Source organism: Centruroides sculpturatus, unplaced genomic scaffold, assembly GCF_000671375.1.
Source record: "Centruroides sculpturatus isolate CEXI.00-Female unplaced genomic scaffold, Cexi_2.0 scaffold332, whole genome shotgun sequence".
Lineage (NCBI taxonomy): Eukaryota > Metazoa > Arthropoda > Arachnida > Scorpiones > Buthidae > Centruroides > Centruroides sculpturatus.
Genome location: NW_019384524.1, coordinates 383599 through 411291, shown reverse-complemented (window position 1 = coordinate 411291; position 27693 = coordinate 383599). Strand labels below are relative to the sequence as shown.

Genomic DNA, 27693 nt, shown 5'->3' with positions numbered 1-27693 from the left:
TAATAACTGTTTTAATTGGTCGATTCCACCTATCGCCATTTTGTGGGTGATATCGTCTGTAAGCGAAACGCGAGTCGAACGGTTTATTAAACGTCTTTACTTTACGGTAGACGTTTATAATATGGCTTATCAAGGTCCCGCTTACGGATTAAGTCGAGAATGCCAATTAAAGGTAAGTTTTACTGATAAAACAGCGGATAAATTAAGTTTGTCTAGAAATCTTGCAGGTGGTTGCCGAGTTTGCGACAAACATCGTTTGGGCGTCACCTTTTCACATGGCGATTCCGTTTCTCAAGAATAGCGAATTAAATGCAAAGTAATATTATTTAAAAGTGCTCTCGACATATTTAACGTGCGGAATTTTCTAGAAAGTGAAACTCTCCGTTTTCCTTTTTTTCCGGAATTTTCTAGAATGTGAGACTCCGTTTAGCCGTGATCCATTTAATAATTTCCTAGATGTGTTCTCTTGAATGATTGTGAAAGAGTTGAAAATTAATCGAATGATTTCCTTTTCTTTACTAAAAGCAATTGTTTTTAATGAGGTTACTTGGTTATTTAATATTTCATTGATTATTCTGTTTTTTTTCCCCACATTTTGTATTGTATAAGACACTAGTTTTTTGATACTTTAAATATGTGTATTCTGCAATATCATGTCAGTTTTTAAAATATATAATTTTTTGTTTATGCAATTTTTGGTTTCAAAATATATTTTTTCATTTTGTTATAATTGATTTCGAAAATTTTTAAGTATTTCTAACTAAATTTTATATCAGTTTTTGTTATTTTTATAGTATCAGGTAAAGATGTTATAATTTCACACATCATCAAATCAGTTAAGTGATTTGGTAACACTTTATTCACTTCAAAACAAGCAAGTGTTGGAACAGTTATATGAATTTTTAATTTTAAAAAATGTGAAATTAATAAATAATAATAGTTTTATAATCTTTTAAATACTATATTCTGTTAGTTCCAAAATAACTGATAAGCTATGAAGCTTTGTTGGATGTTAAATTATGACCAGTGAAAAAATCTTGTTGGAAGATCATCTTGCAGTTCTAATCTTTTTATTTTGCTTTTTTTTAGTCTAGTAAAAATCTTTAATGCAAATTTTTCCATGTAGAAAAAGTTATTTACAGTTTTAGACAAAAAAATCTACTGATTTGTGGATATGTTTTGGAAGAATATAAAACAATTGAAGCAAAGACAATTGAATAAAGATTTAAATAAACTTTTAATTATATTTCAGATTCTTATTTTTCGTAGTACTTGAAGTTAAACTTGTGTTATTTAATACCAATAACATTACTAATAATTAATCTTATAATGACTCAAAGTTTCTAGTCTTTTTAATAGAATGTATAAATTTTTAAAGTATTTTTTTTTTTATTAAATTTTCAATAAAAATATTGCTAATATAATATAATAGTAAATTACTAACATATACTGTAATATAATTTGTTATATTAATGAAGATGTTTGATATTTGTGTGTGTACATTTTTTAAAATTACATAGCTATAAAAATTATAGTTTATAAATTTTGTTAGTCTATATGCATAAAAATGTTGTGTGGAAAAATTTCAGTTGTGTATATGCTGTTTGAAGAATTAGAAAATAAACTATTTAATATTAAAGATTACCAGCTGAACTTCTGCAGAGTTTTTATAGTTTTAGTGGTGCCCAAACTATGGCCCTAGGCTAAATCTGGCCCACAAACATATATAATATATCACTTACAAATGATAGAAATAGATCTTTCATATATATGGAATATAAGAAATGTTTGAAGTCCACTAGTTGAAAAGTTTATACACCATTGGTTCAGACTTTTTTTTACCATTACTGTTTCCACCTTGTAGGTAACTGATTGGTAAAGGACAGGGCGTACCATATCCTGGACAGATTATCTATTAAAATTCCTGGGTCAAATCCATATGAATTCCAAGTCATCAGAGCAGCAGACTGATGCTTTTACTGCCTTGGCCATTCAGCCAATTATAGTTGATCAGTCCTGGCCTACAACGTCCTAAATATATGGCCCCAGAGTTTGGGTGATTTTATATTGGGTAATAACAATTTTATTTTTCTGTTTTCTATCTTGTGGTAATATGCAATCCTAATTAAGCTGATTAGCCATTGATGATGAACATTCAAACTAAACTTAACTAGTGAAAAGATGTTGATAAATTATATTACTAGTTTGCATATCATTAGCTTATATTATTTTAGTGTAATGGCAGTTTGGTACTTGGCACACGTAAAGCCAGACGCCTATGAAGTTTCTTTGTGGCCTTCATTCAGAAAAGGTTATTCATTATTGGTTGAGATTAATAGTTTTCAAAATATAGTAGCATTTATTAAAGTCAGATTTCAGAAATGCTGGAAAAATGTATTCAGTATCTTTTTAATAATTAAATATATAATGAAATAAAAATATTTCAAATTCTTCTCAGGCAGAAACTTTTTTACTACTAGTTAAATACTTAAATGCACAAACATAACAAAGAATGAATATAAGATGAATAATTCTGTGAAAAAACTGAGCATTTTTTTCCTCTTTTTAATTAAATTATAAATATATTTTTATTAAACTTGCATGTTTATAAGTATAGAAATATCGTATCTAGTTTTGAGTTTTGGAATACTAAAAATATAAAAAAGATTAAAACAATAATGTAACTTATATAAAAACTTTAAAAAAAATCATAATATTATCTATGTAATCAAACTTTAATTTTTTTTAATGTAAATTGAAATAAAATGTTTATCTTGTTTAAATATCTATATCTATATAAAAATGGACATGTATGNATAAGGGTGCGGGAGATATGAGGCTGAAAGTGGTTGAAAGTGGCTTTCTATTTCGAATGTTTTGTTCGATTTTTTCGAATTTGTTCGAATTAAATTCGAACATAAAATTCGAATTGGTTCGATTATAGAACGATTGAAAACGTTCCAGAAACGTTGAAATTTGTTCGTTTGACTAAACGTAAAAATTCTCTAATTAGTCTGGAAACGGGGGACCTAATTCTTGCATTTTGTGAAAACGGGTAAGATTAGCTATAATGTAATTATCTTAATCTTCACTATCGTTACTTTTTGCCCAGCGAAGCGGGTCCTTGCAGCTTGATTCTAGATTACTTAGAAAAACAGTCTTTTATATATATAAAAAAAACTATACTATTACATACAAATAAAAACGCAGCAAAGCGGGATCTTGCAGCTAGTTTAATTATAAAATTACTATCAATATTATATGCACACCTATCAAAATTAGCAAGTCTTAATAAATTGAATAATTTTTATAGAGCTAATCTTTTTGGATAAATATAATTTATTTGTATGATGTAATATTTGATACTGAAATAAATAAAGCTTGATTATTGAAACTAAAATCAAATTTAATTTTTTGATTTATGTTAGTATCACTTAAGTATTGTGTGTTCATTCAACCAATATATTTAATTGTATTTTACAGAGCTTGTCAATCTGTCTTGATCAAATTTTATATTTAATTAAGATTTGATATGACATGACATTTTAATTCTGAATTTCATTTGTAATATGAAATTCTGAATTTTACATTAAATAAAACTTGTATTTAATTTTAACCATTTTGTTTTTCATTCAATAAACATTTTATATAATATGCCATAAACCAGACCAGTTAAGATTTTTGTAGATGAATTCAAAGTTTGGTCTTAGTCTGGCTATAGCACTGATCCAGCTGGAACTTCAGAAACAAGCCTTTTCCTCCAAATCCAATTAACAAATCCTGTAACATTTAACATTTCAATTAAATCTAAAAATTAGTATGATTATCTCAAAATATATATTCTTATGTATTTGTATAATTTCAAATCTCAAGTTTGAATTCGTAATTCAGTAAAAGCTACATTTCTAAATGCCAAGAGAAAAAACTACTTTCTTGCATACTTTTATATTAAGTTGCTTTAAAACACTTCTATCTATTATTGATGTGATAAATATGATCTATTTATTTTAAATTTATTATAATTTGTAAAATTAAAGTGGTGAGCATTATTGAAATATTTTTCTATATTAGAATATATCTTGGTAAAAATAAACTGAAAAGTTAATTTTTTATTAAAAAAGCTTTTCTTTATTTTAAGTTTACTAGAACATATATTTTAGAGTAGTTTAAAGTTAAATCTTTAGTTAAAAATCTCTTAAATAATAAAATATTAAAATACTATCTTAAAAATTGTTTTAAAGATAACACTGTTGTTAATGTATCCTACAAACAAAAAATAAAAAGAAATACAAGCAAACAAAAGAAATAATAATTTTCCTACTTAAAGTATTTAGGTATGTTATATTTGAAAAAATCTTAATGTATGAAGTACATATTAGTAAAAATGTTTTATACAAAAATGCAAGGATTTCTATATTAGTGGCCATATTAAAATAAAAATTACTTATGAAACTTTCATTTCCTTCTGTAATTAACAGTCCATATCTGTGATACTATTTTCTCACACAAAAGACCTTAGTAGACTTTTCACTAGTAAATGTAGTTATAGAATATTGAAAGATTCAAGTGGAATTTAATGTTACTTTCTTAGCTTCATTGCCATACTTTCACTATACTAAGTGTCTTGTCCATAAACTTAATATTTAGGGCAAAATTTTATTAAAATACATATAACTTTCATATAACTATATTTTTATTTCTGTCTAATATTTGATTCTTTCCAGAAAAGACCATTTTTCTGTTCTAGTTGTCTAAGTTTTTTTTATAAACAACCATTGAACACTTATATGGGCCCAAGGGTAGAATGAGCCCTGTTTGCTATGTTTTAGTTGAACAAATGAAATACTAGACTGTTTCTTTATTAATAAAACACACTTTTAAAGAATTTAGTTTTTGTTAATAAAAATAACATTAATTTATAGGGATAGTACTACTGTGGCCTGCCATGGTTTCTGTGGATTCCAAGCTGAAAAATCTCATCTCCTCCTTTTCAACATCCCTGAATATAAACCGTCAAGAATTCCTTGTTTATTAATAGTACAGTAAAATCTTGAAAGAATAATCTTCAGAAGAATGGTATACAGTACTTTAAATATTTTTTAGAATCCACAGATTGAAGAAACAAAATTCTTAGTCATTATTTTATTACAATATCATTAAAATCACTTGGATAAAAATGAAAGAATTAATTTTAAAAATTTTTCAAATTTTAGGAAATGAATAACATACCAAAGTATCTTTTTAAATAGAAGAACCAAAAATATAGTTTTTAAAAACTAAAAAAAGATACTGAATAACTGATTTTGTTTCATTAAATACTTTTTTAATCTAAAAAAATTTTGAAAATATATTGTTTTTATAATGTATCAACTAGAGATGTATTGAGTAATTGTTTGCTGATTGTTAGTTGTACTAATAATCATCACTTGACAATTAATTGGAATATTTACTGAGATTATTGGAGTAAATAATCATTCCATCAGAAAAGCATTACTACTACTTAAATTTAAAATTACTAAATTAATATTTCACAAATGATTGTTTAAAGAAACAATGGCTTTATTAATAATAATTCAGAATAATCATGGTGACATATTTTTTTTTCTGTTAGAAATTGCTGGCTTTTTGTATTTTAAACCTGAACTTTTAAGTAATGATATGTTATGGTACTAATAAATTTATATATATATATTTAGAAATAAGCTTCAGTTTCATTCGCGGTCAATTATTACATCTGATTAATTTTCAGTACTACCTGCCTAGTTTTGAAAGGAAACTTTTTTGTTCTTGAACAAGTAGTTTTTATTTTATACAATTATTTCACATTTATTTGATTAACTACATTGTATTTGAATGTCTGATGTGTGGAAGTAATTGTGACATAAGTCAATTGATTAATGATGGAAAAATGCAATGACCAGAAATATTAATTGTCTTGCTGATTTGCTCAGAATGGCATCAGTATAGAACTGCAAAGAAAAATCTTATAACTATCATACATAATCCATATTCCATGTAAAAAGATAAAACATTATCTTAAATCAAAGTCAAGAAACTTAAGAGAGGATAGAACAATGTTGGGGTCACTGATTTTGATCAAACTCATCAAACTCCATGAGGTTGTTTTAAGTAACATTGAACTAACAGAGGATCTTATTGTTTTATTACTGTTTATTGTGCATTTGTAGTTTTCTAATAATAAATCAGTCTTTCTCTGACAATATAAATTTAATAAATTTTTAAAAATACCAAGAATAAATTTAAAATTATTATTTTGAATGAAAATAAAAAACAAAAAGAACACATTGATAACACTGAGATACCAAACACGTGGGGTGCGCCAGTTTCATGATTATGAAACTGGCGCACCCCACCAAGTCACCAGCCCTCTACAAATGACAGAAATTCTAAAAGTTTTAAGTGATTTGCAATTTTCAACCTCAATTTTCTCCTTTAATTTTGAGTATTTTTCCTTACTTCTTGGTGATTTGTTGTTGGGGTATGTATTATGACCTCACCAAGTATGATCAAAATCAATGATCCCTATTTCTTGCTGTCCCTTTGTTAGACAAATAGCATTGAGGAGGCCACTAAGGCACACCTCTTGAGGAGTGCCTTAGTGGCCTCCTCAATCAGTTGTTTCGATCATCCGGTTGCATCCACGAGTAGCGTCAACATTATGTTGAATAAATGATCTTGGGACAGACGATGGAATCCACCAGTAGTCAGGAATATATTTTACAGAATATATACAAAAGTTACAATCACGTTGACCACAAACAATGGTTGGAGCACGTGATGAGGTAAATGACCGGACAGTAGCACATTAACCCAAAAAGCGAGTTAGTCTCAGTCTGATGTCATGTAGGTTGGGGAAAGTGGTCAAGTGCTGTGTTGCCAACCACTGCAGCATAATGAAAATTTATCATGGTAAAGTAATTAGTAAATTTATCACAGTACATTATTTGGATGACATAGTCCAATATTTGGTTTGACTACTTTGTTGGACACCAGACAAGACATGTTACAGTGAGCAGTTCATTTCAAAATTGAATAGTTAGTAACTATAGCTATTACAAATGATAGGTGGTGATTTTTTCCTGTATTTTATCCTTGGGCATTAAGGACTGTTGTTCATGTCCATCATGGATTCAGTCAGGCCAACAATGGGAGTGAAGAAAAAAGTGGTGAGGGAATGGGATTTTAATCATCTGGACTAGATCCCAGGTCCCTGAGCAGTTGGTAATCCAAGGGATAAGTGGTGCCAGGGGCATTAAAAGAGCAGAGGAAGAGAGTGCAGAGCACACAAGCATTTTTAACTTAAGAACTAATAGCTGAAGAACATGTGCCAATTATATCAGTTTTTAAATTAATTACATAGCTAACTATACAGTCTCCTACTTTAGCATTTTGCATAGCAGACCTGCTAGATGGACAGGATGCTAACTAAACATTAGACCCTGATTTCCTTTGGACCTATTATGTGAATATAAAAACATTAATTTTTTTATTACAGTAATATGATCATGTTGCACACTTTCTACTATAGAGAATAAACCAATAGGATTTAACCGGACCACCAGTGGCCAAGTGGTCTTTGTACCCTGAACACTGAGAGTTCGGTTGTGGATTTGCACCTCACTCGGATGGGTGGCCACATGGAGTTTTCTGGATTTTCTCCACATCTTTAACGCCTAAATAGGGGCCAGTTTCCCTTAAAAAAGACCACCTAGAAGGCATTCCCCCTAGGCAGATCGCCGAAGTGTTGCATTGCCATAACTTAACAAACAAACAATAGGGTTTAACCAATGACAATGAGGAAAAAATGATAAAAAATTGAAACATTGAGCAATTTTTTATACGAATTGAATCTATGATTGCTAAAATTAATAATAGAAATGGGCAAGTATTCACCAGATTTCAAATACTTGAATACTTAGATGAACTAATATTAAGTTCACTAAGTATTTAGGTAATTATCTAAAGTTATATATTTGTTGTTTAAATTGTTTTATTTATTTCAATTCATTAGTAAACTAATAAAATAAAAAGAAACAATTTTAGTAAATTTTAAGAAATGAAACTTCAAACTTTTAATTTTGAGTTTAAAGTATCTTTTTCTTTTTTACATATTCTTATCTCAATTACAATAGATTAACAAATAATTGTTCTTATTCTCACCATCTGCAGATTTTTTTATTTACGAAAAGAAGAATTCAAAACATTCATGATTTAATCTTCTTCTCTTCACAAATAAAACCAGAGCTAAACAGGTACTGTCTGTATGCAATGGCAGATACAAGGAATATCATTGTCACAAAAAAATTAAAATTTATTTGTTTGAACATCAAAATGTTTCTAGAAACATTTTTGGTGGTAAATATTGTTTATCAGATCATCTCAATTATTGTTGTGTACATGTTAATAAAAGGTACTTTAAATTATTCAAATATTTTTAATTTTTGAGTTAGCCCTTCTTTGGGTACTTTTGGATCTGCCATTGCAACTGTAGCAATTACATGATATTGTTATTTGTAGTATTCAAATTTATTTTTTACAATATTATAATCAAGATTGAGTCTCAAGTATTTCCTAGTATTAGAGTATTCATGAATAATATTTATTCATCTTGGGTAGTAACCAAGCTTGGTCAAGGATGATGTATGAAATTATTGAAAAACAAATTAAATATAGGTTGACTTTAGTATTTATTTCTGGTTTAAATATTTATATATTTTAATTGGTAGATTCTGAACAAAACTATTATTATAACAGCATTTTTAGTTTCTACCTTTTATCTTATAAAATTTCAGTATTTTTTAAAAAATTTTTACATTTAAAAAAAATAATAAGTTACTGATTGTTCATTGTTAATTGGCTAACTTGATAATCATTCCATTCTTACTATCTACAGTTGGCAATATTCTAAAATTAAAAAAGTACAAATGCTTTCTTAAAAGAAAGCGTTTGTATTTTTTAATTTGTATTTTGTTTAATTTAATGTTTCATTTTTATCATCATTCATTGAAAGTCTGCATTATGTATGTATTATAAAAATTCTTGAAATAACAAAAAGTAGCATCGGGTATCCAAAAGTAGTATTATTCCATTCTTTCAAAACTTTGTTGTACAATGTACAGATTTTTTTTTAAGGTTAGGTAACTCTTGCTTCTAGTCTTATTAAATGTAACAATATTTGGTTTTATTACCAAATAATGTTGCTGCATATTTCTTACTGTTACAGTATTACCATGATTCCTTAACATCTTGGTTAACAATTTCTCCTTCTAATCTATCAATAAGCATTTTTAAATTCCTCTTACTCTCCTCATCTATATTTGCTACTTGAATTATTTTATTATCTTATACAGTATTCTAATCTTTGTATTATTCTCATTGGAAGCCTATAATAATCTGCTAGTTCTTTGATATTCTGATTTAATACAAAAATTTATTTTTAATGGAATATAAGAAAAGTATGATTGTTTCTTTTTGATTATAACTAAGATCTGTAAGACTTAACTATATCTGTGAAATTTTCCTTTAGTCTTTTATAACAGCAGAAATTAATATTGAGTTGCTAAGAGGATCTAAGGAAATCTGTCAAAATTGGTCTCTGTATATGATTATATTCTTTATAATTTTCTGTTAATCCTAATTGTGAAACTAATTGTTTTACTAACTTTCACTAATCTGCAGCTCTTTTGAAAATGTTTCTACATCTCTTGAAACCATATCCTGCTTTACAGAGCATCTGAACTGATAACATAGGTCAGCAACCTTGTGAATTGTTTACTGTGAGATATCTATACTGTATAGAGTGCAGATATAAACTATGTGGCACAGCATTTTTTATTGATGATCTTCTACTTTAATTTGACAGGATTAATTAATTGGAACTTAATAATTGCATAAGGAAACTTTTTCATTGTTATATAGAGGATATAAAACTTATGGCCAGACATACTGCTTTGATTAATGGAAGGAAATGTGGAATTGAAAAGATAGAATGAAATAAATATGGGGAAAGTAAAGCTTGGAAATATAGCCAATTTTAAAAAAATTAATTTATACAAACTTGTAATAAGAGAGACTTGTATCACAATGACTAAATAGATGAAATAGCTTAGGAAATAAAAAGGTAAACAGAATGATAAGAATGAATTGAAAAAGTAATACTAAATAAAAGGCAGTGGTAATAAAAATTATAACAACAGCAGCACAGTTGGTAGTAACAGTTCTTTGCTAAATGTGCTGCTATAATTGTAGAAAAAGTTATTGTACTTATTTCATTTAAAATGTTGATTCTATTAGTGAAAGACATCATATTCCAAGTTTCCCCTCCTCTCATGATTGATTTCTTAAAATGGACACCATAATATATACTATGTTTTTTGTCTTAAAAAGTAATCATTAATTACATTAATTAATTAATTAATTTTTTTTTGTATTTAAAATGTAATTTTCATCTACATATTCTCTCCTTTGTAATCTGATTTTTATTGAAATTTTGAAAAATTTGCTCTTCTCACATAGAATCTAATGCCAGATCTAGCTAATGAAGCCCAAACTCTATCTTTGTGTATATCACTGTATAAAAATAAAAAAGTAAATTATAAATTTAGGAAATGGTTAAATCAGATCATAAGCTACTTTATGCTAATTTTTAAGTTTAAGTAAGATATCTAATTTCTTATTCAAAACTAATTCTGGGGTTTTTTTTAAGATTTGAAGTAATACTATTAATGTAGGGAAAAAGACAAGGCAAGCTCAAACTAGAACAACAATTTATTAAAAAAAATTGAGTCTACAAACTTGGCAGTTGGCAAATCAATAAAATTCTCCCTCTCCTCTTTTTAACTGTTTTCATGCAGATCTCCTAAACAGAGAAAAAATGCTATGAAAGCAAAACTCTTGTTTATTCTATCCAAAAATGCTGTAAACTGTCAATTTCACATTACATTTTTTATTTTTAAAGTAAACATAACATAAACACAATTAAATTTCTAAATATAATAAAATATTTTTCTTTCCATCTTTTTATTGCATTGTAATGTAGATTGAAAAATTTTGCACTAGTTGAGATATGATATGAATTCAAAGGTAATAAACAAAGTATTTAAACAATTACAGCTGTCCCTTGATAATCAGACAGGTATGGGACCAAAGGGGTGTCGGTTTACCAAAAGTGTCCAGATTACCGAAAGTGATTACATATTTGGCATTGTTTTGCTAGCAGTAGCCTACAATATTCCCTACTCCAACTGTTCGAACAGAACTGCTCACGGAAAACACACGAAATGTGTGTCATCGTGTAAGAATTGGGTGGGGAGATTCACGTCATGACGTGCTTCTGTGCAAGCAGACACATAATGGGGACGGGTACCTTGACGGGAGGTGTGTCGGACTACTAAGCATGTCGGATTGCAAAACGTTGGACTATCAAGGGACAGCTGTACTCTCATTCTCATCTGAACATGCTACAAAACAGTGACTGTAAATTCTTGAATTTGCATTACCATTACAGTTAATAATACTATTGGGTTAATCTGTAAGTGCCCTTTTAATTTTATAAGAACTTCAATGTAACACAATATATAACGAGCAATTATTTATTGTAGCATTGTCATAATGCCAGGCTACAGTTTTTAATTATATTTTTTTATTTATTTAATTTAAAAAATATGCTCTCCACTTCAAATTATTACTGACTTGCCCCTGTACATAATACTTTTCCTTTAACAATAGTCATGCCGGTCATATATTAACTCCTTTCAGGGGAAGTTTTGAATTGAAATAATGTGACTTCTGGTTTACATTGGAAGTTGGTATATAGTTGATTGGGACCTCCTGCCCCTGAGGTTTCCATATCTGGTCTCATCTTTCATCTATCTAACTCTGTTCTCAAGATTAAGGAAAGACATACAGATGGACAACAATGGGAATTTATGGGTTAGTTTTTTTCAAATTGCAGCCCAATCACAAATTATCTGCACAAATGTTTGCCTACTGCTTACCTGTACCTATTATTTCCACTGATGATAATAATTCATTTCTAGAAGAGAGTTAAAAGGTTGTTAGGAAAAAGAATTATGAAATGTTTTAAGATTTAACAGTAGTTTAGTGCTAAAAATACACATGATTTATATTTATGGTGAATTCCAAGAATAATAATACAAATTTTCAAATTTTATCAAATATTTATGTTGTTCATTTTTTTAAATTAAAATTTATTAAATGTAAGTAGTCATAAGAAATAAAATATTTAATAATAATAATGACTTTAATTTCATCCAAAAAGTTAAATTGAGCATATTATAATTTGATGTCATATTGAATCACTGAAATATGATTTATTTTTAAGCTATAAATGTTAACATGAAATTTTGCATATTTTTATTTTCAAAAACGTTTATGTAGAAAGTTTTTTAAAGTGTTGTTTTTTATTGAAAAATGATAGGTGATTTCCTCAAATCCTCATTTTTAAATTAGTCTTGTTTAATATGAAAACTGATACTTTACATTTCCCATAAAATTTTTACTCCATTTTTAAGATAAGTGCATTTTTTAAATCTAAAATAGAAGAAAAATAAATTACAACTCTTCTATGAAATTTTTCAGTTTAATAGCATAAATTTCATTCCTTCAAATTTTAACTCTTAATCTTTAAAAAATTATAAATAGAAGCAAGTGAAATGATGAAATCATTCTTAGGATGAGACCATGTCTCAAAGAACGAGCAACACATGTTGCTCATTCTTTAAGACATGGTCTTGTCACTTGCTCCTGTTTCTACAAACAGTCTTGGCATTTTGTATTTTATGTGCATATGATTTGGACACAAATACTTTGTGCCAAATTGCAACTCCTGGCATGTACTCCTTCATACCTCTAAGGTGTGCAGTCATTGACAGCAGTGTAATTTTAGAGACGAGATATAGTCTCGTCAATAATCAAATATTCTAAATGTTTTAGTTAAGGCAAAGTAAAAGTTTTAGTTAAGGCAACCAATCTCTAATTGCCTTGAGAATAGTTAATAAAATAAAATTACAGTTTTAAAACTTACATTATAATAAATTTTTTGTATGTTTTTCTATAGATTATTGTAATAAATTGTTTTAAATTTTCTGAAATTTGAACTTTTTTAATATAACAATTTTTTTCCATAATTCTCTCAAATTAAGTAATATGAAATTGAATAATAATAAAAAAAATTACTCAAAACATACATAGAATTAATAATCAAATTAATTAATTTTTAGTATAAAAAATATTACTTTTAATGATTGTTGCACTAGATTAAAATACTGTTTTTACATTTTGAAAATCAAAAATACAGTTTTTATAAACGTAAGAAAAATTTCCTACTTTTTAATTTGTATTAAAGCTTGTTTATGTTTATTAATGTGGCATTTAATTCACTTGTTCTGTTTCTTTTTATTCTTGCTATTTTAACTGAGTTTTTACCTTCTGGTCCCTTACTTTGAGGTTTATCAGCTATATTTTTAATTTTTTTTGTCTGAATTTAGCTAGATAATTTTATGTGCAGAATTTTATATAATTCAAAAAGATGACAAACTGATAGATTTGGTGATTGGCATTTTGTGAAGTTTGAATTTTTGAACTTTTTATTTTTTGAAATTTTTTTCTAATTGGATCCATTTTATATAATAATAGTTTGTCGTATGTTATTTAAATCAGCCAATATTAAATAATTAATATTCATTTAATTCAGAAACCGAGTTTTATTCAATACATTTTTTTTCTTTTTATTCATTCATTTTTCTACTATTATGAATAAAAAATGTTTTAATAGTTAATGTTTTTATTATATAGGCCCAAGCAAAATTTGATATGCAGCAAGCTCTACAAGCACTTGAATGGATAAAAAATGTTACAAATTTAGATATTGAACCTCCTAATCCAGAAAAAGGATTTAAAGATCAACTTGATTTTGCAGACTGTTTGAAAGATGGAATTGTTCTGTGCACGTAAGTTTCTGTACAGTAGAGAAGCATAGATATCCAAAATAATTGGATCAGGACAATTTTGAATAACCAAAGTATTTATTTTTGTTAATGCCAAACGATTGCTGGATTACATTTCTAATTACTGATGTGAGTAATCAGTATGCTTATATCTAAATAGTTCTGAAAGTGAAGATTGAACAGAAGTCCAGGTATCATAATTGACAATGCATCTGCACAACAAACAGGAGTTATGGGTTTGAGTCCCACTCCAGATCAATTATTTTCTTCCAGAACCTTTTAAATTAATTATTAAATATTGGTTTAATTATAATTATTAAGAGATGGTACCTAATGTATACCTCTAGGCAAAATTACTTTATATTTAATTGGTCTATAGTAATGCTACTATTAATAATGTAATCCAGCAATTGTTTGGCATTAATCTAAATTATCTCTCTTTCTTTCTCAGCAATATTAAATTATAATATATGAACACACCTGAATTCCACTTGCCGAGTTTTTTTCTTTTTATTCTCAAACGTTTCTGGCCTATCCAAATAGGCTGAAAACGTTTGAGAATAAAAAGAAAAAACTCGGCAAGTGGAATTCAGGTGTGTTCATATATTATAAATTAATCTAAATGTTTATATTTGTATATTTATTTTTAGATAACTGATCACATTTACTAGGGAAAGAATAAATGATATTTTTACTTAAGATATTTTAATTTTAATAAGATGATAAAAGATTAAGGCATAGAAATTTAAATACGTAAGAGTGATAAGAAATAATGAAAAATCAGTCTAATTTATTAAAAAATAGATAAAAGTATAGATCTTTCATTACAGTCTACATTATTTTAATTCTGCTAAATCCCTTGCTTGATCATCATGATAATTGAAAAAAATGCTTGATACCATTCTTACCTGTGTCAATGCTGTTTCTAATGCGTCAAATGATTAATTTAATCATGAAAATTTTCTATTTGTACTTAGAAACTTATAACAATAGTATAAATACAATTTGTATGAAAATTCAACAGCAGGTTTAAAGATCATCACTGACGATTGTTTATTATATAAAAACTTTAATTTCTGGAGTTAGTACTCTGAAATAAATTTCAGATAATTGATTTTTGGAGAGCAAACTCCAAACATTTCAAGAGGAGGGCTACATTACTAATTCTGACAACAGCAGTGGGCTGCAGAGATTTAATATCTAGCGCACACATATATGTAAATTTTTTTTAAAAAATCATCAGAATTTTATTAAAAATTAGAAAATGCATTGAATACAAATAAAATACATCACAAATATTATTTATTTTGGGAAGTATCTATACTTCCCAAACTTTATAATGAATAACAATGTTTTCTTATCTGTACTTGCCAAATTAGTCATCCAACTTTTGGATTTTCCAAGTGTTAGGAAGTTGTGAATGTGACCTTTGTCCTTATAATCGTCGCGCCCTCTCCTCTGCTATGCGAGGGGTGAGTTGAGTTATGTAAACTCTGTCAAGGGAAGTTGTACTTTGGTTCTGACTTTAGTTGGTTTTGAACATGTGTTGTGCTCTAACATACATTCCTTTTTAGTCCTCTTATTCTTTGTGTTACCTCGACACCACCCTTCATTATATCCATATTCTGACATGGTAGCAGTGTGTGGTTAGGTTTAAGGGTTTAATGATCGAGGTTTACCATTTGAAAAGGATCTAATTGGAGATTCAAGTAAGTGCTATATACTTGTTTGCTTACGAAAGGCATAACTCATCTGAACAATGAACAACGCCATGAATAGTGTGGGGACGCAGCATGCAGATAAACTCGATGATGGCAACTACGAATCGTGGAAGTTACAAATGCGTAGCATACTTGTTTGTAATGAACTTTGGTCGTATGTAAATGGATCCATAGAAAAACCAGACACCGATCCTGGACGACTAGATTGGCAGACAAAAGATGAAAAAGCCTTAGCATTAATTTTACTAGGCAGTAAGCAGAACCAGTTGAGCCACATAAAGAGGGTAGAAACTTCCAAAGAAGCATGGAATGAATTGGAAAGGATATAAATTGAAAGGTCCAATTAAAAAGGCAGTACTATACAGACAGCTACCTCCTAAGCATAGGCATGAAGAGAACAAGTTCCGATCCTTGCGCTTACATCCAAAATGAAGGCAGAGACAACATTATCATCATAGTTTATGTTGATGACATGCTAATTGCCTTATGCAACTTAGAGATGATAAGAAAAATCAAACACATTCTTCAGAAAGAATTCAAAATGAAAGATTTGGGTGTAGCAAATGAAGTTCTTGGAATACGGATAGAAAGAGAGGGGACTACCAGAAAGATAAAACTTACTCAAGAAAAGTATGCTAAAGATCTCCTAAAAAAAATTTAATATGCAAGCATGTAGACCAGTTTCAACACCGATCAAATTAAATCTAAAATTAACAAAAGAGATGGCTCCGCAGTCAGAGTGAAATGAATGAAATGAAAGGAAAACCGTACAGAGAACTTATCAGGGACTCCTTTATCTGGCAAACTTGACGCACCCAGATCTGGCATTTGCAACTAGCATGTTAAGCCATTTCTGCTTTAAACCATTTATCGTTCATTGGAAAATGGCCAAGCGAGTACTCCGATACATTCAAGCAACTGTAAATTACGGTCTTTACTATGAGAAGTGCGATCAGAAGCTGTGCGCACATGTGGACTCAGATTGGGCCGGAGATATTGACGACCGGAAGTCTTCATCAGGCAACATGATAATTCTAGCAAATGGACCCATCAGCTGGGAATCAAGGAAACAAAAATCTGTTGCGCTTTCGATGATGGAAGCGGAGTACATGGCCCTATCCGATGTAACCAAGGAACTCATCCACATGAGAAGGATGCTAAGAGAAATGCAATTTGAAAGTTATGTGAATGCGCTGACGATAGTTTACTGCGACAGTCAGAGCACCATTCAGCTGAGCAAAAATACCGTTCACCATGGGAAAGTAAACACATTGACATCAGGAATCACTTCTCCCGTGAAGCTCAAGAAAAGGAGGAAATTAAAACAGAATACATCCCTACAACAGAGATGAAAGCGGATGTGCTAACGAAGGCTCTTCCGAGAAGCAAACATGAGACAAACATCAAGATGCTTGGACTAAACAAAGTCTAGATAGAACCACCAGTAACTATTTACAATGGTGAAGACAGGTAACATGACGTATGTGTGTGTATGTATATATGTGTACGAGAGTGCTTGTAAAGAAAATTATCAAATGATTACTTTCAGTGCATGAGCAGACTCCGGGCACACCGATAGAGAGGGTGTTAGGAAGTTGTGAATGTGACCTTTAGGAAGTTGTGAATGTGACCTTTGTCCTTATAATCGTCGCGCCCTCTCCTCTGCTATGCGAGGGGTGAGTTGAGTTATGTAAACTCTGTCAAGGGAAGTTGTACTTGGGTTCCGACTTTATGAACATGTGTTGTGCTCTAACATACATTCCTTTTTAGTCCTCTTATTCTTTGTGTTACCTCGACACCACCCTTCATTATATCCATATTCTGACACCAAGAAAATTGGACCTCTATTTTTAAGTAAATATGGTTATATTGCTTACTCTTTTTGGCTTAAGTTTGAATCTTTTAACACAAGTAAAACAATTTTTTAAATTGCAAATCTTTTTAATTGTCTAGAAGCAACATAGGCCAGATAAATCTTTGTCAGGGACTGTAGTTTGGAAACTGTCTCTACTGCAATTTCATTTTAAAATTAAGCATTATTAAAAGTTTTTGAATTGTGTGTTAAAATTGACAATAAAATTTTAAAGATTTATAACATAATATAAAAATTTTATTGAAAATAGCTATACAAAATGTTTTGATTACTAAGTAATAGAAAATTTGTGTAGTTGGCAAGTTAGGCTAACTAAATGGTATCAATCATATTTATATAAAATTAACAATAAACAGGCAGAAAGAGATTTTCCAATCTTAGTTTTGACTGCATATTTATTTTTAACGTAAGAAAAATTTTTAGGTAAATGCTGAAATTCTGATTATCAAAAAATACAATAATTTTAAATTATACATAATATGTAGTCTTCTGCTTTAATATCTTTCGATAATTAAAATCTTATTATACATTTCAAAAATCCACTGGATTTTTTTAAAATGTGTGTATGTTACATTCTATTTCAATGTAAACATTTAAAAATTTTAACTAGGAAAAAACAAAATACTGTGTTTAGATTTTGGATGTCTTTTTGTTTTGTTTAAATATTTAAAAAATTGATTAAATAAAATTAGTAATTTAACATTAATCTATTTTATAACAAATATTTTAACATCAGAAATATTCAAGATATCTAATATGCTGACTTAAAACTGAAGACACTTATTGAAAACAAAAATTATAGCAATTTTAATGTTATGAAATTTTTTTACAGGTTAATAAATAAATTAATGCCAGGAGCTGTATCAAAAATAAACACAATGAAAGCCCCATTTAAGCAGGTATGATGTAAAACTTAATAAATACTTCATAAAATATTTTAAAATAATTGAAAAATACTGTTATATTTATTTTAAATTTATTAATTTTCAAAAAGTTCATTAAAAAAATAATTTTTTGATAAGTTGCAAGTGTTTGTATGTGTATACATAAAGGATGTCTCAACAGGTAATGCCAGATTTGAACTGTAGATGATTTTTGCTGTGCTATTTTTTTTACTAATAATATTTGACATGTGACATACTTTGTTTAAGCATGTCAGAGGGGGGAAAGTAGAGTGATACACAGTTGCAGAATACATCACTGGAAATATTTTATGAAAAAAATCTTTAATAATAATGCAAAAAACTTACATGCTTTTTAATAAGAATTGTGTGCTCAATACCAAAGGAATCCAAAAGTTAATTGCAAAATTTAATGAACTAATTCTATGGAAGATAAACTAGTGCCCATTGATCCACAGAACAGATGTTCAGCCAAGAATATTGAAGTGATTCAGTTGACTCAAATACTTAAACAAAGCATTGAAATAATTTTTTCAGAAATAGCCTCAGTTATTCAAAAATTCTGTATCTTGGAAAACTTTATCCAAAGAAAATGTATATCTATCGAAGAAGCAGCTATTTAACTGATGTCATATTTCATGTGTATTTTTTAAGTTATTCAAAAAGTTAAAGTTAAGTTATTCAAAAAGTTTTTTTGAATAACTTGAAAAAACTAAAGAAAAAACATCTACACTGCTGGCCATTAAAATTGCTACACCAGAAAGGAAAGCAAATAGCAGAATCATGTTTATTGTACAAATACAGTATAATGGGAGGAAGACATGATTAAATTAACAGGTAATAATCTTTAGGTACAGAGCACCCAGTATGTTGTACAGTACCTTTCATGCAAATTTTGTGTTTGTTGCGTGTAACAATTTTAATGGCCAGCAGTGTATCACTTATTGAGAGACTACATTTCTTTGTGTATAAATGTTTTAAACATGTAATAGACAAATAATTATTAGAAGGAATTTCATGTTTTTTCTTAATAATAATAANGATCAAAATTTTATTTTTTTTAAATATATTTATTAAATTATTTTTTTTTTTAAATTGTTAACATGTGCAAAGGGCATATTACAATATTTACTAGAATGATGGTTATATCAAAACTTAAATATAAATAAAGTATTTCTGTTTTTTTATATTTTCTTTCATCCAAATTATATTTTTAAACACTGTATGCACTCAATTAGAACTATAGACTCAAATAAATCCACATCCAGGACTGTTGAGAGAAGGAGCTAGGGATTTTTCTTCTAACTTGGAGAAAACTTAAGAGTAGTGATTCCAAATCATATAAATTAATGTTATTTTACTAACAGAAAATAAAATTTTTAAGACTGCTTTATGTTAATAAACATTATCTTTTGAAGAAATAAAATACAAGTATACCTCGACTTACGTCGTTTCGAGTTACGTCGTTCCTGATTATACGTCGTTTGTCAAAAAAGTACATGGAAAAATAAAAATCAAGTTTAAGTTATTTTATTCGACTTTACGTCCGTTCACCGCAAATATTGAAGTCATAATATCACTATAAAAGCGTTTAAAGCATATAAAAATCATATTAAAATATATACATTTACAAGTATGTACTATATTTACAGTACATGCATTTGTAAATTTAGATTACTTTTTTCTAAAAACTAAAATTTATTTGTTTGTAAGCTTAAAATAGATCCTTATTAACCATATATTATTAAAAATGCATTAATAAATAAAATACAGAACCGGGAATGGTAATTTATGGTTTAGCCTAGTGACAAGTAAATTCGACTTGTGTCGTTTATCAACTTACGTTGCCTCTCCTGGAACCAATTATTGACATAAGGCGAGGTATACCTGTATTAGAAAGTCCAAACATGGCTACCATACAATAAGAAAAATCAAGCTCTTGACAACCCTGCCTACATTCCAATTGAATTTAAAAAAATAATAATAAACCCACTGTACCAGAATAAATCTACATGTAGGTTTATTGGAATCACATTTTCCAAGCTTTGGATTACTGCAAACAGATTACTCAAAATTATGTGTAAATTATTGCATTACATTTCTTGTCATCTGTGTTACTTTTTAGAATTATTTTTGATTTTCATTTAATGACCCATGTGGTCAGTCACATTAACACATACCAAAATCTAATTATGAAGAAAAAAAAATTAAATTCAAATTAACTTTACAGGATTGAATAAACCCACACCTCAAACAGATTTTAAAAAAGTAGACTTACATTAGGTCTAATCAAGTGTGTACAGCATATGCATCATATGTCTAAAAATTTATGCACAATCCAATTTTTGATGTTCTCTTAAATGATACTGGAAAGTGACAAATAAATTTTGAATAATTCATGTTCATTATTAATAAGTAAAATACAACAGACAAAATATATATGCAATTGTCTCTATCATCTTTAATGTATTTATATATTTTCAGAGAGAGAATTTAGAAATGTTCTTAAAAGGTTGTATCAAATATGGTTTAAAGTCTCATGATTTATTTCAAGTGAATGATTTATATGAAAGAAAAAATCTGTATATGGTAAGATTCTTTTTTAATAAATGTAATACTATGTATAAAGAAATGATTTTATAATGTAATTTGATTTTATTAAAGAATTATGTCAGGTGTGTATACAAACCATAAAGTTTTCAGTTTATTGTATGGTAGACAGTAATAGTTCAGTCATCTATACTCATAAATTATAAACTTCATGACAGGCTCATTAAAAATTAATTTTTTTGTTTTTTTTTAACTATGTTTTATTATTGAATGTAAAATGTTGATAATATAGTTAAGATATGATTCATTTCAGATATTACTTTTGTATCAATAAACAAGTGTTATTTATTATTATGATTTCAATATTAATTTTAATGGAATAATTTTATTAAATATACAGGATATGTCACATAGTGTTTAGTCAATTGCTCAAAATAGCCTTCTAATAGAAAAAAATTAATAAGAATAACTGTTTAGTATTTCCAAAGGATCTTTTTAATAAAACAACTTCTCTTAGAATCACTGGGAAGGATAATATATATGGTTCCCCAGAGACCACAGATTCCAATGTGATCTAGTGTACATCGGATCCACGAAGCACTCACTAAACAAAAGAATACAGGAGCATGGGTATGATATCGCCAACCAAAGGCATACCACTGTCCTAGCCGCCAACACCACGAACCCCAAAATACAAGCCAATCTTCATAAGGTTAAATTAGTGAAAATGTCACATCAAGTTGAGCACCTTTGCAACATGGAAGCTTTAGAAATATACAAAGCCAGACTGGCTGGCAATTGTATTAGCAGAAAGGATGCCAATAATGTTTCTTATGCTTGGAGGTGGTAATATGAGAAAAAACAAGAGCAACATTATTCTACACCATTAAGTACATATTATTATTTATTTGTTGTTGTGTAAGGATGTTTTCATTGCTATGGTAGCACATATGGCTAAAAATTACCTTCTAAATTTTAAATGTTCTGAATTTTAAAATAATTTAAACACAGTGTTTGATGTGTTTCATATTAGAATCGTACTGGTCAAAAGCCTGAAGAAGACCATGATTATGGTCAAAAACATTAGTTTTAATTAAAATTTGTTGTTACTGGGATATAATAAGGTTCTTGTGGGTTGGTCTTTTTAATGTTGTAAATAAAAAGCCTCCCCCATTCTTCCCTTCTGAGTAGAGCAGAGGCAACTTTGAAATTTCAAGTGGAACCCCCAATTTTTTAATTCTCTGTTAAAAATTAAACTCTTTTTGAGAATGTATTTTTCAAAAGAAAAAAATGGCTTTGTTAATTTTAGCTCGCACATCACTTAGTCTTTGCTTCATATCTTGAATCATGGTTGTTGGACAAAATTTGATCCTTTATGAAACTCCACAGGATTTGCATTTTAATATTATCCTTCAAAACACCAATAAATATGATGATTTTTAAAAGTTATGAGCATTTTCTTGAATAAAACATTTTCAGAGTTTAAGAGCATCCATTGGGGTTCTATTTTTGAAATTTCATTTCACAGGTCTTTTTAATGCTGTAAAAATATTAAACTTTTATTACCATCAGTTCTTTGTTTGTATCAGAAGCATATTCTCCAAGTTATTGATTTTGTAACAACTTATGTGAAACATCCTGTATATTCATCTGTTGTAATAATTTTTACTTACCACAAACTTTAAGTGATTACTAATCCAATCAGCAATAAGACATTGAACAAAAACAACCTGTTTTTATATTAATAAATTAAACTGGTTAGATATGGTTACAGATGAAATGAATAATAATCATTCCTTACATACTGAGTTTATTCTTAACATTCATGTTATGTTCATAAAGTGTTATTATTTTGCCAATTTAAGCAAATATGTTAGCTAGCTGATGTTATGCATAAATGTGCATATTTTTTGACAATGTTTACTTGATTTATTAAGTTATGTAATAATTTTAAATTTATATGATTGATGATAATGATTACATGATGACAGGTTTAAATTTTGCACATTCCAAAAAAAAGTTAAGATTTTATTAAACTTTTTTTTGTTTAATGAACAAACATTATTAGTCTTTACTAAAAGTTACATTAAGAATTATTTGGATTACAATAAAACTGCTGTAAGAGTCAATTATTTAATAAAAATGCATGTGCAATAAAGTTGCTATTGATTCAATAGTTCTGTTTTTCCTCATTACTGTATATAAACAATTGCATGTTTACTTTTAGTTACAGTGTTAGTAATGAAAATTTCCAATTAAATTTTTAACTGAAGAAAGTAATTCATTTAAAATTAACTAGATTAATTATTAATACTACATACATGTATGTATTAATAATTAATCTAGTTAATTTTAATTAATTAATGTTTAATTAGATCTGAATTTATTAATATTATTAATTTTTTTCAAATGTGCAAATGTAAACCTGTTGTACTTGGTTGTTGTAGGAAATAATAACACCTACATATAAGAGGAGTCAAAATGTTCCAGAACAACTTGAAATATTCTGTGTATGTTGAAACCAGAGGCACTCCATTGCTATTTAGACACTTGTTCTAATGAGACACCTGATGCCTAATACCTTTCTTATAGAATTTGTGTGATTGCTGTTGGACCAATTGTTACTGCCTCCTTTACCATATTGTCCAATTTCCTGTCCTTTTAGTTTAGTTTTTTTTATTGCGCCACATGTGAAAATCACATGATAACAGGTCAGGGCTATATGAAAGAGGGCACAACATTTCCCAATAACATTTTACCAATAGACTGTGCAATATAGGGTCATGCATTGTTATGCAGGAGCATCACTCCCATCAGTAAGGAGGCTTGGATATTTTGATTTGATGCTCTATATAGGACTTAGAATATCTTGCAGTAACATTCTGAACGATAGTGAACCTTCTAGAAAAAATTTAAGTGGTCCTTGGTAGTAAAAATAAATTAACATAACCTTTCACTTGCTTTGGTGAAAGTTTTCAGCTTTTCCTGTGACCAATGATAGGTTTGCAAGCAATAAGATTCATTGTGATGATCCTTGACAAGAACTATTATCCTTCTGCATCATGATGCTAAAACAGATGCTTCCAAAATCAAAACCATTCACATTTTTTTCAGTAAATTGTACTTTTGTTTGTTTAAGGAATAAACCAAACATTTTTGATTTAATCTATAAATCTGCCTCAGATTTAGTTTCAAACTATACAGTTCTGAAATTCCAATTTGGAATGTTTCAAACATTTGTAGTACAATATTTTAAAAATTTATTAAATACCAAGTACAGAAAGATAAATACAGTGCATATTAATGAAATACAAAGCAAATAAAATAATAAAATATATTTATTTATTTATTTTATTATTTTATTATATATATATAAATGCACATAAACATGAACAATAATCTACAAACATGCCTAAGTCTTTTCATGCATAATCTCTGTAGTATCATTATTGCATATATTGGTATTTTTGTTTCTTGGGGTTATCAAAGAAAGACTGCCAATCATTAGCTAGGGATTCTGTCCTTATGGTTAATACAAGTATTTTTCAATGTGGCTTTGATTATCTCCAATGTTTTAAGCAGTATTCATTGTAGTCCTGTTTTATTTTTTTTTTCTTTGTTTAGATTTGTGGACACCCTGGGCTCTATGGCATGTTGAACAGAGTTGTTGATTTATTGTTAGCTATTTCATATTTGTGTTTATTTAGTCTGCATTTTAAAGATTTAATTTATATTGGTGATTAAACTTTTCATTTACTATTGGGATTGAGTACACACCTGGTGTCTCATCCTTACTCTTGAGTAGCAGTTTGTAGATTGTGGCATTCCTACAATGCATAATCTGGCATTTAAATTTATCAATTTGTTTATAAATCAATTCAAGTCTTATGATCAAAATCTATAATTATTTGCTTAGTTGTTGGAAGATGAGGTTGTACACTGGTGATCCCTGGGTGTGGATGCTTAATACAGTGGAACCTCGATATACGACCTTAATCCATTCCTGATGTTTGGACTTATACCAAATTGGACGTATACCAAACCAACCTTTCCCATAAGAAGTAATGTAAAAATGATTAATCCGTTCTCGTGTAAAAAAAATGGCTGGCTTTAAACACCTCGCTTTCCTGGCTAGTTCTTGCATGATTTTTCGTGAGATCAGCGTGTATCTTTTTAGCTTTCTCGCAAATAATTGCTTCCGATACGCTGTCTCCAGCACTGTTTTTCAGTTATCCAAAGCAAAAGCAATTTCTCGACATGATCTAATGTCTTCAATCTCTGTTTAGAAATTGATTTAACCCTTTGCAACGTTAGCAGATTTAATAATGTCTTTATTTTTCATGATTGTCCATATCGTCGTTCTCGGAATATGGTAGGCAACAGTTAAAATCTCGAACGCGCATGCCACCTTCGTATTTCTCAACAATCTCTTTCATCAGTTCCATTGTAATTCTAGTCATTTTTTTAGTTTTCTGTCTCTCTTCATTTGCCTTTTTGCGATTCATGATTAATAAAAATAATAAAATTTTACTTACGAATTAAAATCAGAAGAAATTTAACGAAGTTATAAACCATTGCACATCGAACGTCTAGTCTGGTTTTTTTTTCCACCCTGTGGGCACTAAGAGGGCCTCTTTTTGCAAGCCCATTATGGGTTTGGCCAGGCCCACAATGGAGCTGCTGGGTGGTGAGGGACGGGGCCCGACATATCCAAACAGACCACCCCAAAATATTCCTGGGGATTTTTCGACCCGTTCGGATTCGAACCCGGGTCTCCCAGGGCAGTAGGCTGCCACCTTGACCGCTCGGCCATCTGGCTGCATCTAGTCTGGTCTGGTACACTGATAGTGCTACTTGTTCATTGATGGCACGTATAATTGAATTATGTCATATACCGAACAAAAGTCGTATATCAAGCAAAATTTGTTTCGTCCAAACAGGACGTATTCTAAAGCAGATGTATACCGAGATACCACTGTATATTTGTATTCCAATTTTTATGCCAGGTTTTGTATTAGTTTTCTATTGTATTCATGTGTTATGGCTATTTTTTCTATATGTGTTGGGTTCTTTCGTAATGTTTGTGATGTCTGAACAGTGTGTATATATTTTTCTGACTAGAACTCTGAAAGCCACAATTTTATAAGCAAATGGGTCATGTGAATGGGAAGGTATGAATAACAGTTGATAATTTAATTTGTAGAACACCCACACGGTATTAATACATCCATTTTGGAGAGTGATTAAGGAATTTGGCCTCTTACTGCATTGCTCTAAATTTATAATTAGAGTTATTAAAGCATCTAAAACCTTATTGATGTCTGATTTTGATTTCCATATCATATCATTGATATATCTATTGTAAAGGATAATTTCTGGTAAGAAATCCCTTAAAACTTTGTTTTCAAGCTGTCTAAATACCAATTCACATAAGCCTTTTCAGCCTTTTACATGAATTGGTATTTAGACTCCTAAACTTCTAAGTCAGTCTTATAAATTAAACCAAAAACATTTGTATGTTCATTTAATGAATAAATCCATTTGCTGGAGAAGTGTGAATGGTTTTGATTTTGAAACAGATCTGTTTCAGTTTTGTTATTGGGTTTTAGATTAAAGCATTCTCATTTATATATATAATATGTATTATTTAATTATTTTGTTATTAATTGCATCTTATATTTTAGGTCGTTAACTGTTTGTTTGCTCTTGGAGGCTTGGTAAGTAACATATTTAATATTTTATATAATTTATCTATCAAATACAAAAATAATTTTATTATTTGTACATTAAAGGCTCAAAAGAATGGATATAACGGCCCAACAATTGGTGTAAAAGTGTCAGATGAGAATAGAAGAAGTTTTGATAAACAAACATTGGAACTTGGAAAGACAATTATTAGTCTTCAATCAGGAAGTAACAAAGGTGCATCTCAGGCAGGAATGACTCCTTATGGTGCAGGAAGACAAATCATCCCAGATAGCAGATGAAAGTATTTCACAAAGCAAAAATAAATTTTCAGTTTATAAAATTCATAATGTGTACAAGATTATCATACATACTCTGCATCAACAGTGAAGAAACTTCATTTTGTAAAAAGAAATTTGCTTTAACTTATTTTGAATCAATTCCTATACCACTTTCAGTTATCAGGTTGTGCCATGTAAAGTGGTGGTTGCCATAAATTTTTCTTAACTAACAGAGGTAGCTATTATTTTGCTTTTGGAATATCACTATTTTTTATGACATTTTATTGTTGCCAAATTGTTAATTTTGTACTATTTTCCTTAGTGAAGTGCCTTAATCAATTTAGCTCTTAGGAAGCCTTGCAAAAAATACATAAATATATTATATATATATACAATACAGTTAAATGTATTGGTTAAAAATGGTAAATAAATTTTATCCATTTATAATTTTTACATTTGATGTTGTCAGTGTATGAATGAAATTCAGTTCAAATACAGTATTAATTTATTATTAACAATGATTTTAAATAGCATTAATTGATGATTTTAAAAACTGATTTCTGTAATAACAAGTGTTTTGAGACTGTAATAAGATTAAGTATTGAAATGATTATCTGGAAAAAATAGAGAAAAACAATGTTAGTGTTCTGGTGGCACTGACCTAGAGATAAAAATAAAATGATGCTGCTTTTA

The 27693-nt window shown here is 28.7% G+C and overlaps 1 protein-coding gene across 2 annotated transcripts; it reads left to right on the top strand.

Moving 5' to 3' along the window:
* Positions 1 to 27693, top strand: LOC111622833 (calponin-2-like). Of its 2 annotated transcripts, none has more exons than XM_023365255.1 (6): positions 1 to 172; positions 13837 to 13991; positions 18415 to 18481; positions 20969 to 21073; positions 26719 to 26751; positions 26827 to 27693. In XM_023365255.1, the coding sequence occupies exons 1-6, from the start codon at positions 122 to 124 to the stop codon at positions 27019 to 27021; spliced, it is 606 nt and encodes a 201-aa protein (XP_023221023.1). In that variant the 5' UTR covers positions 1 to 121; the 3' UTR covers positions 27022 to 27693. The 2 variants fall into 2 exon arrangements, with proteins under 2 accessions (XP_023221023.1, XP_023221024.1); XM_023365256.1 differs by lacking the exon at positions 1 to 172 and adding an exon at positions 1780 to 2071.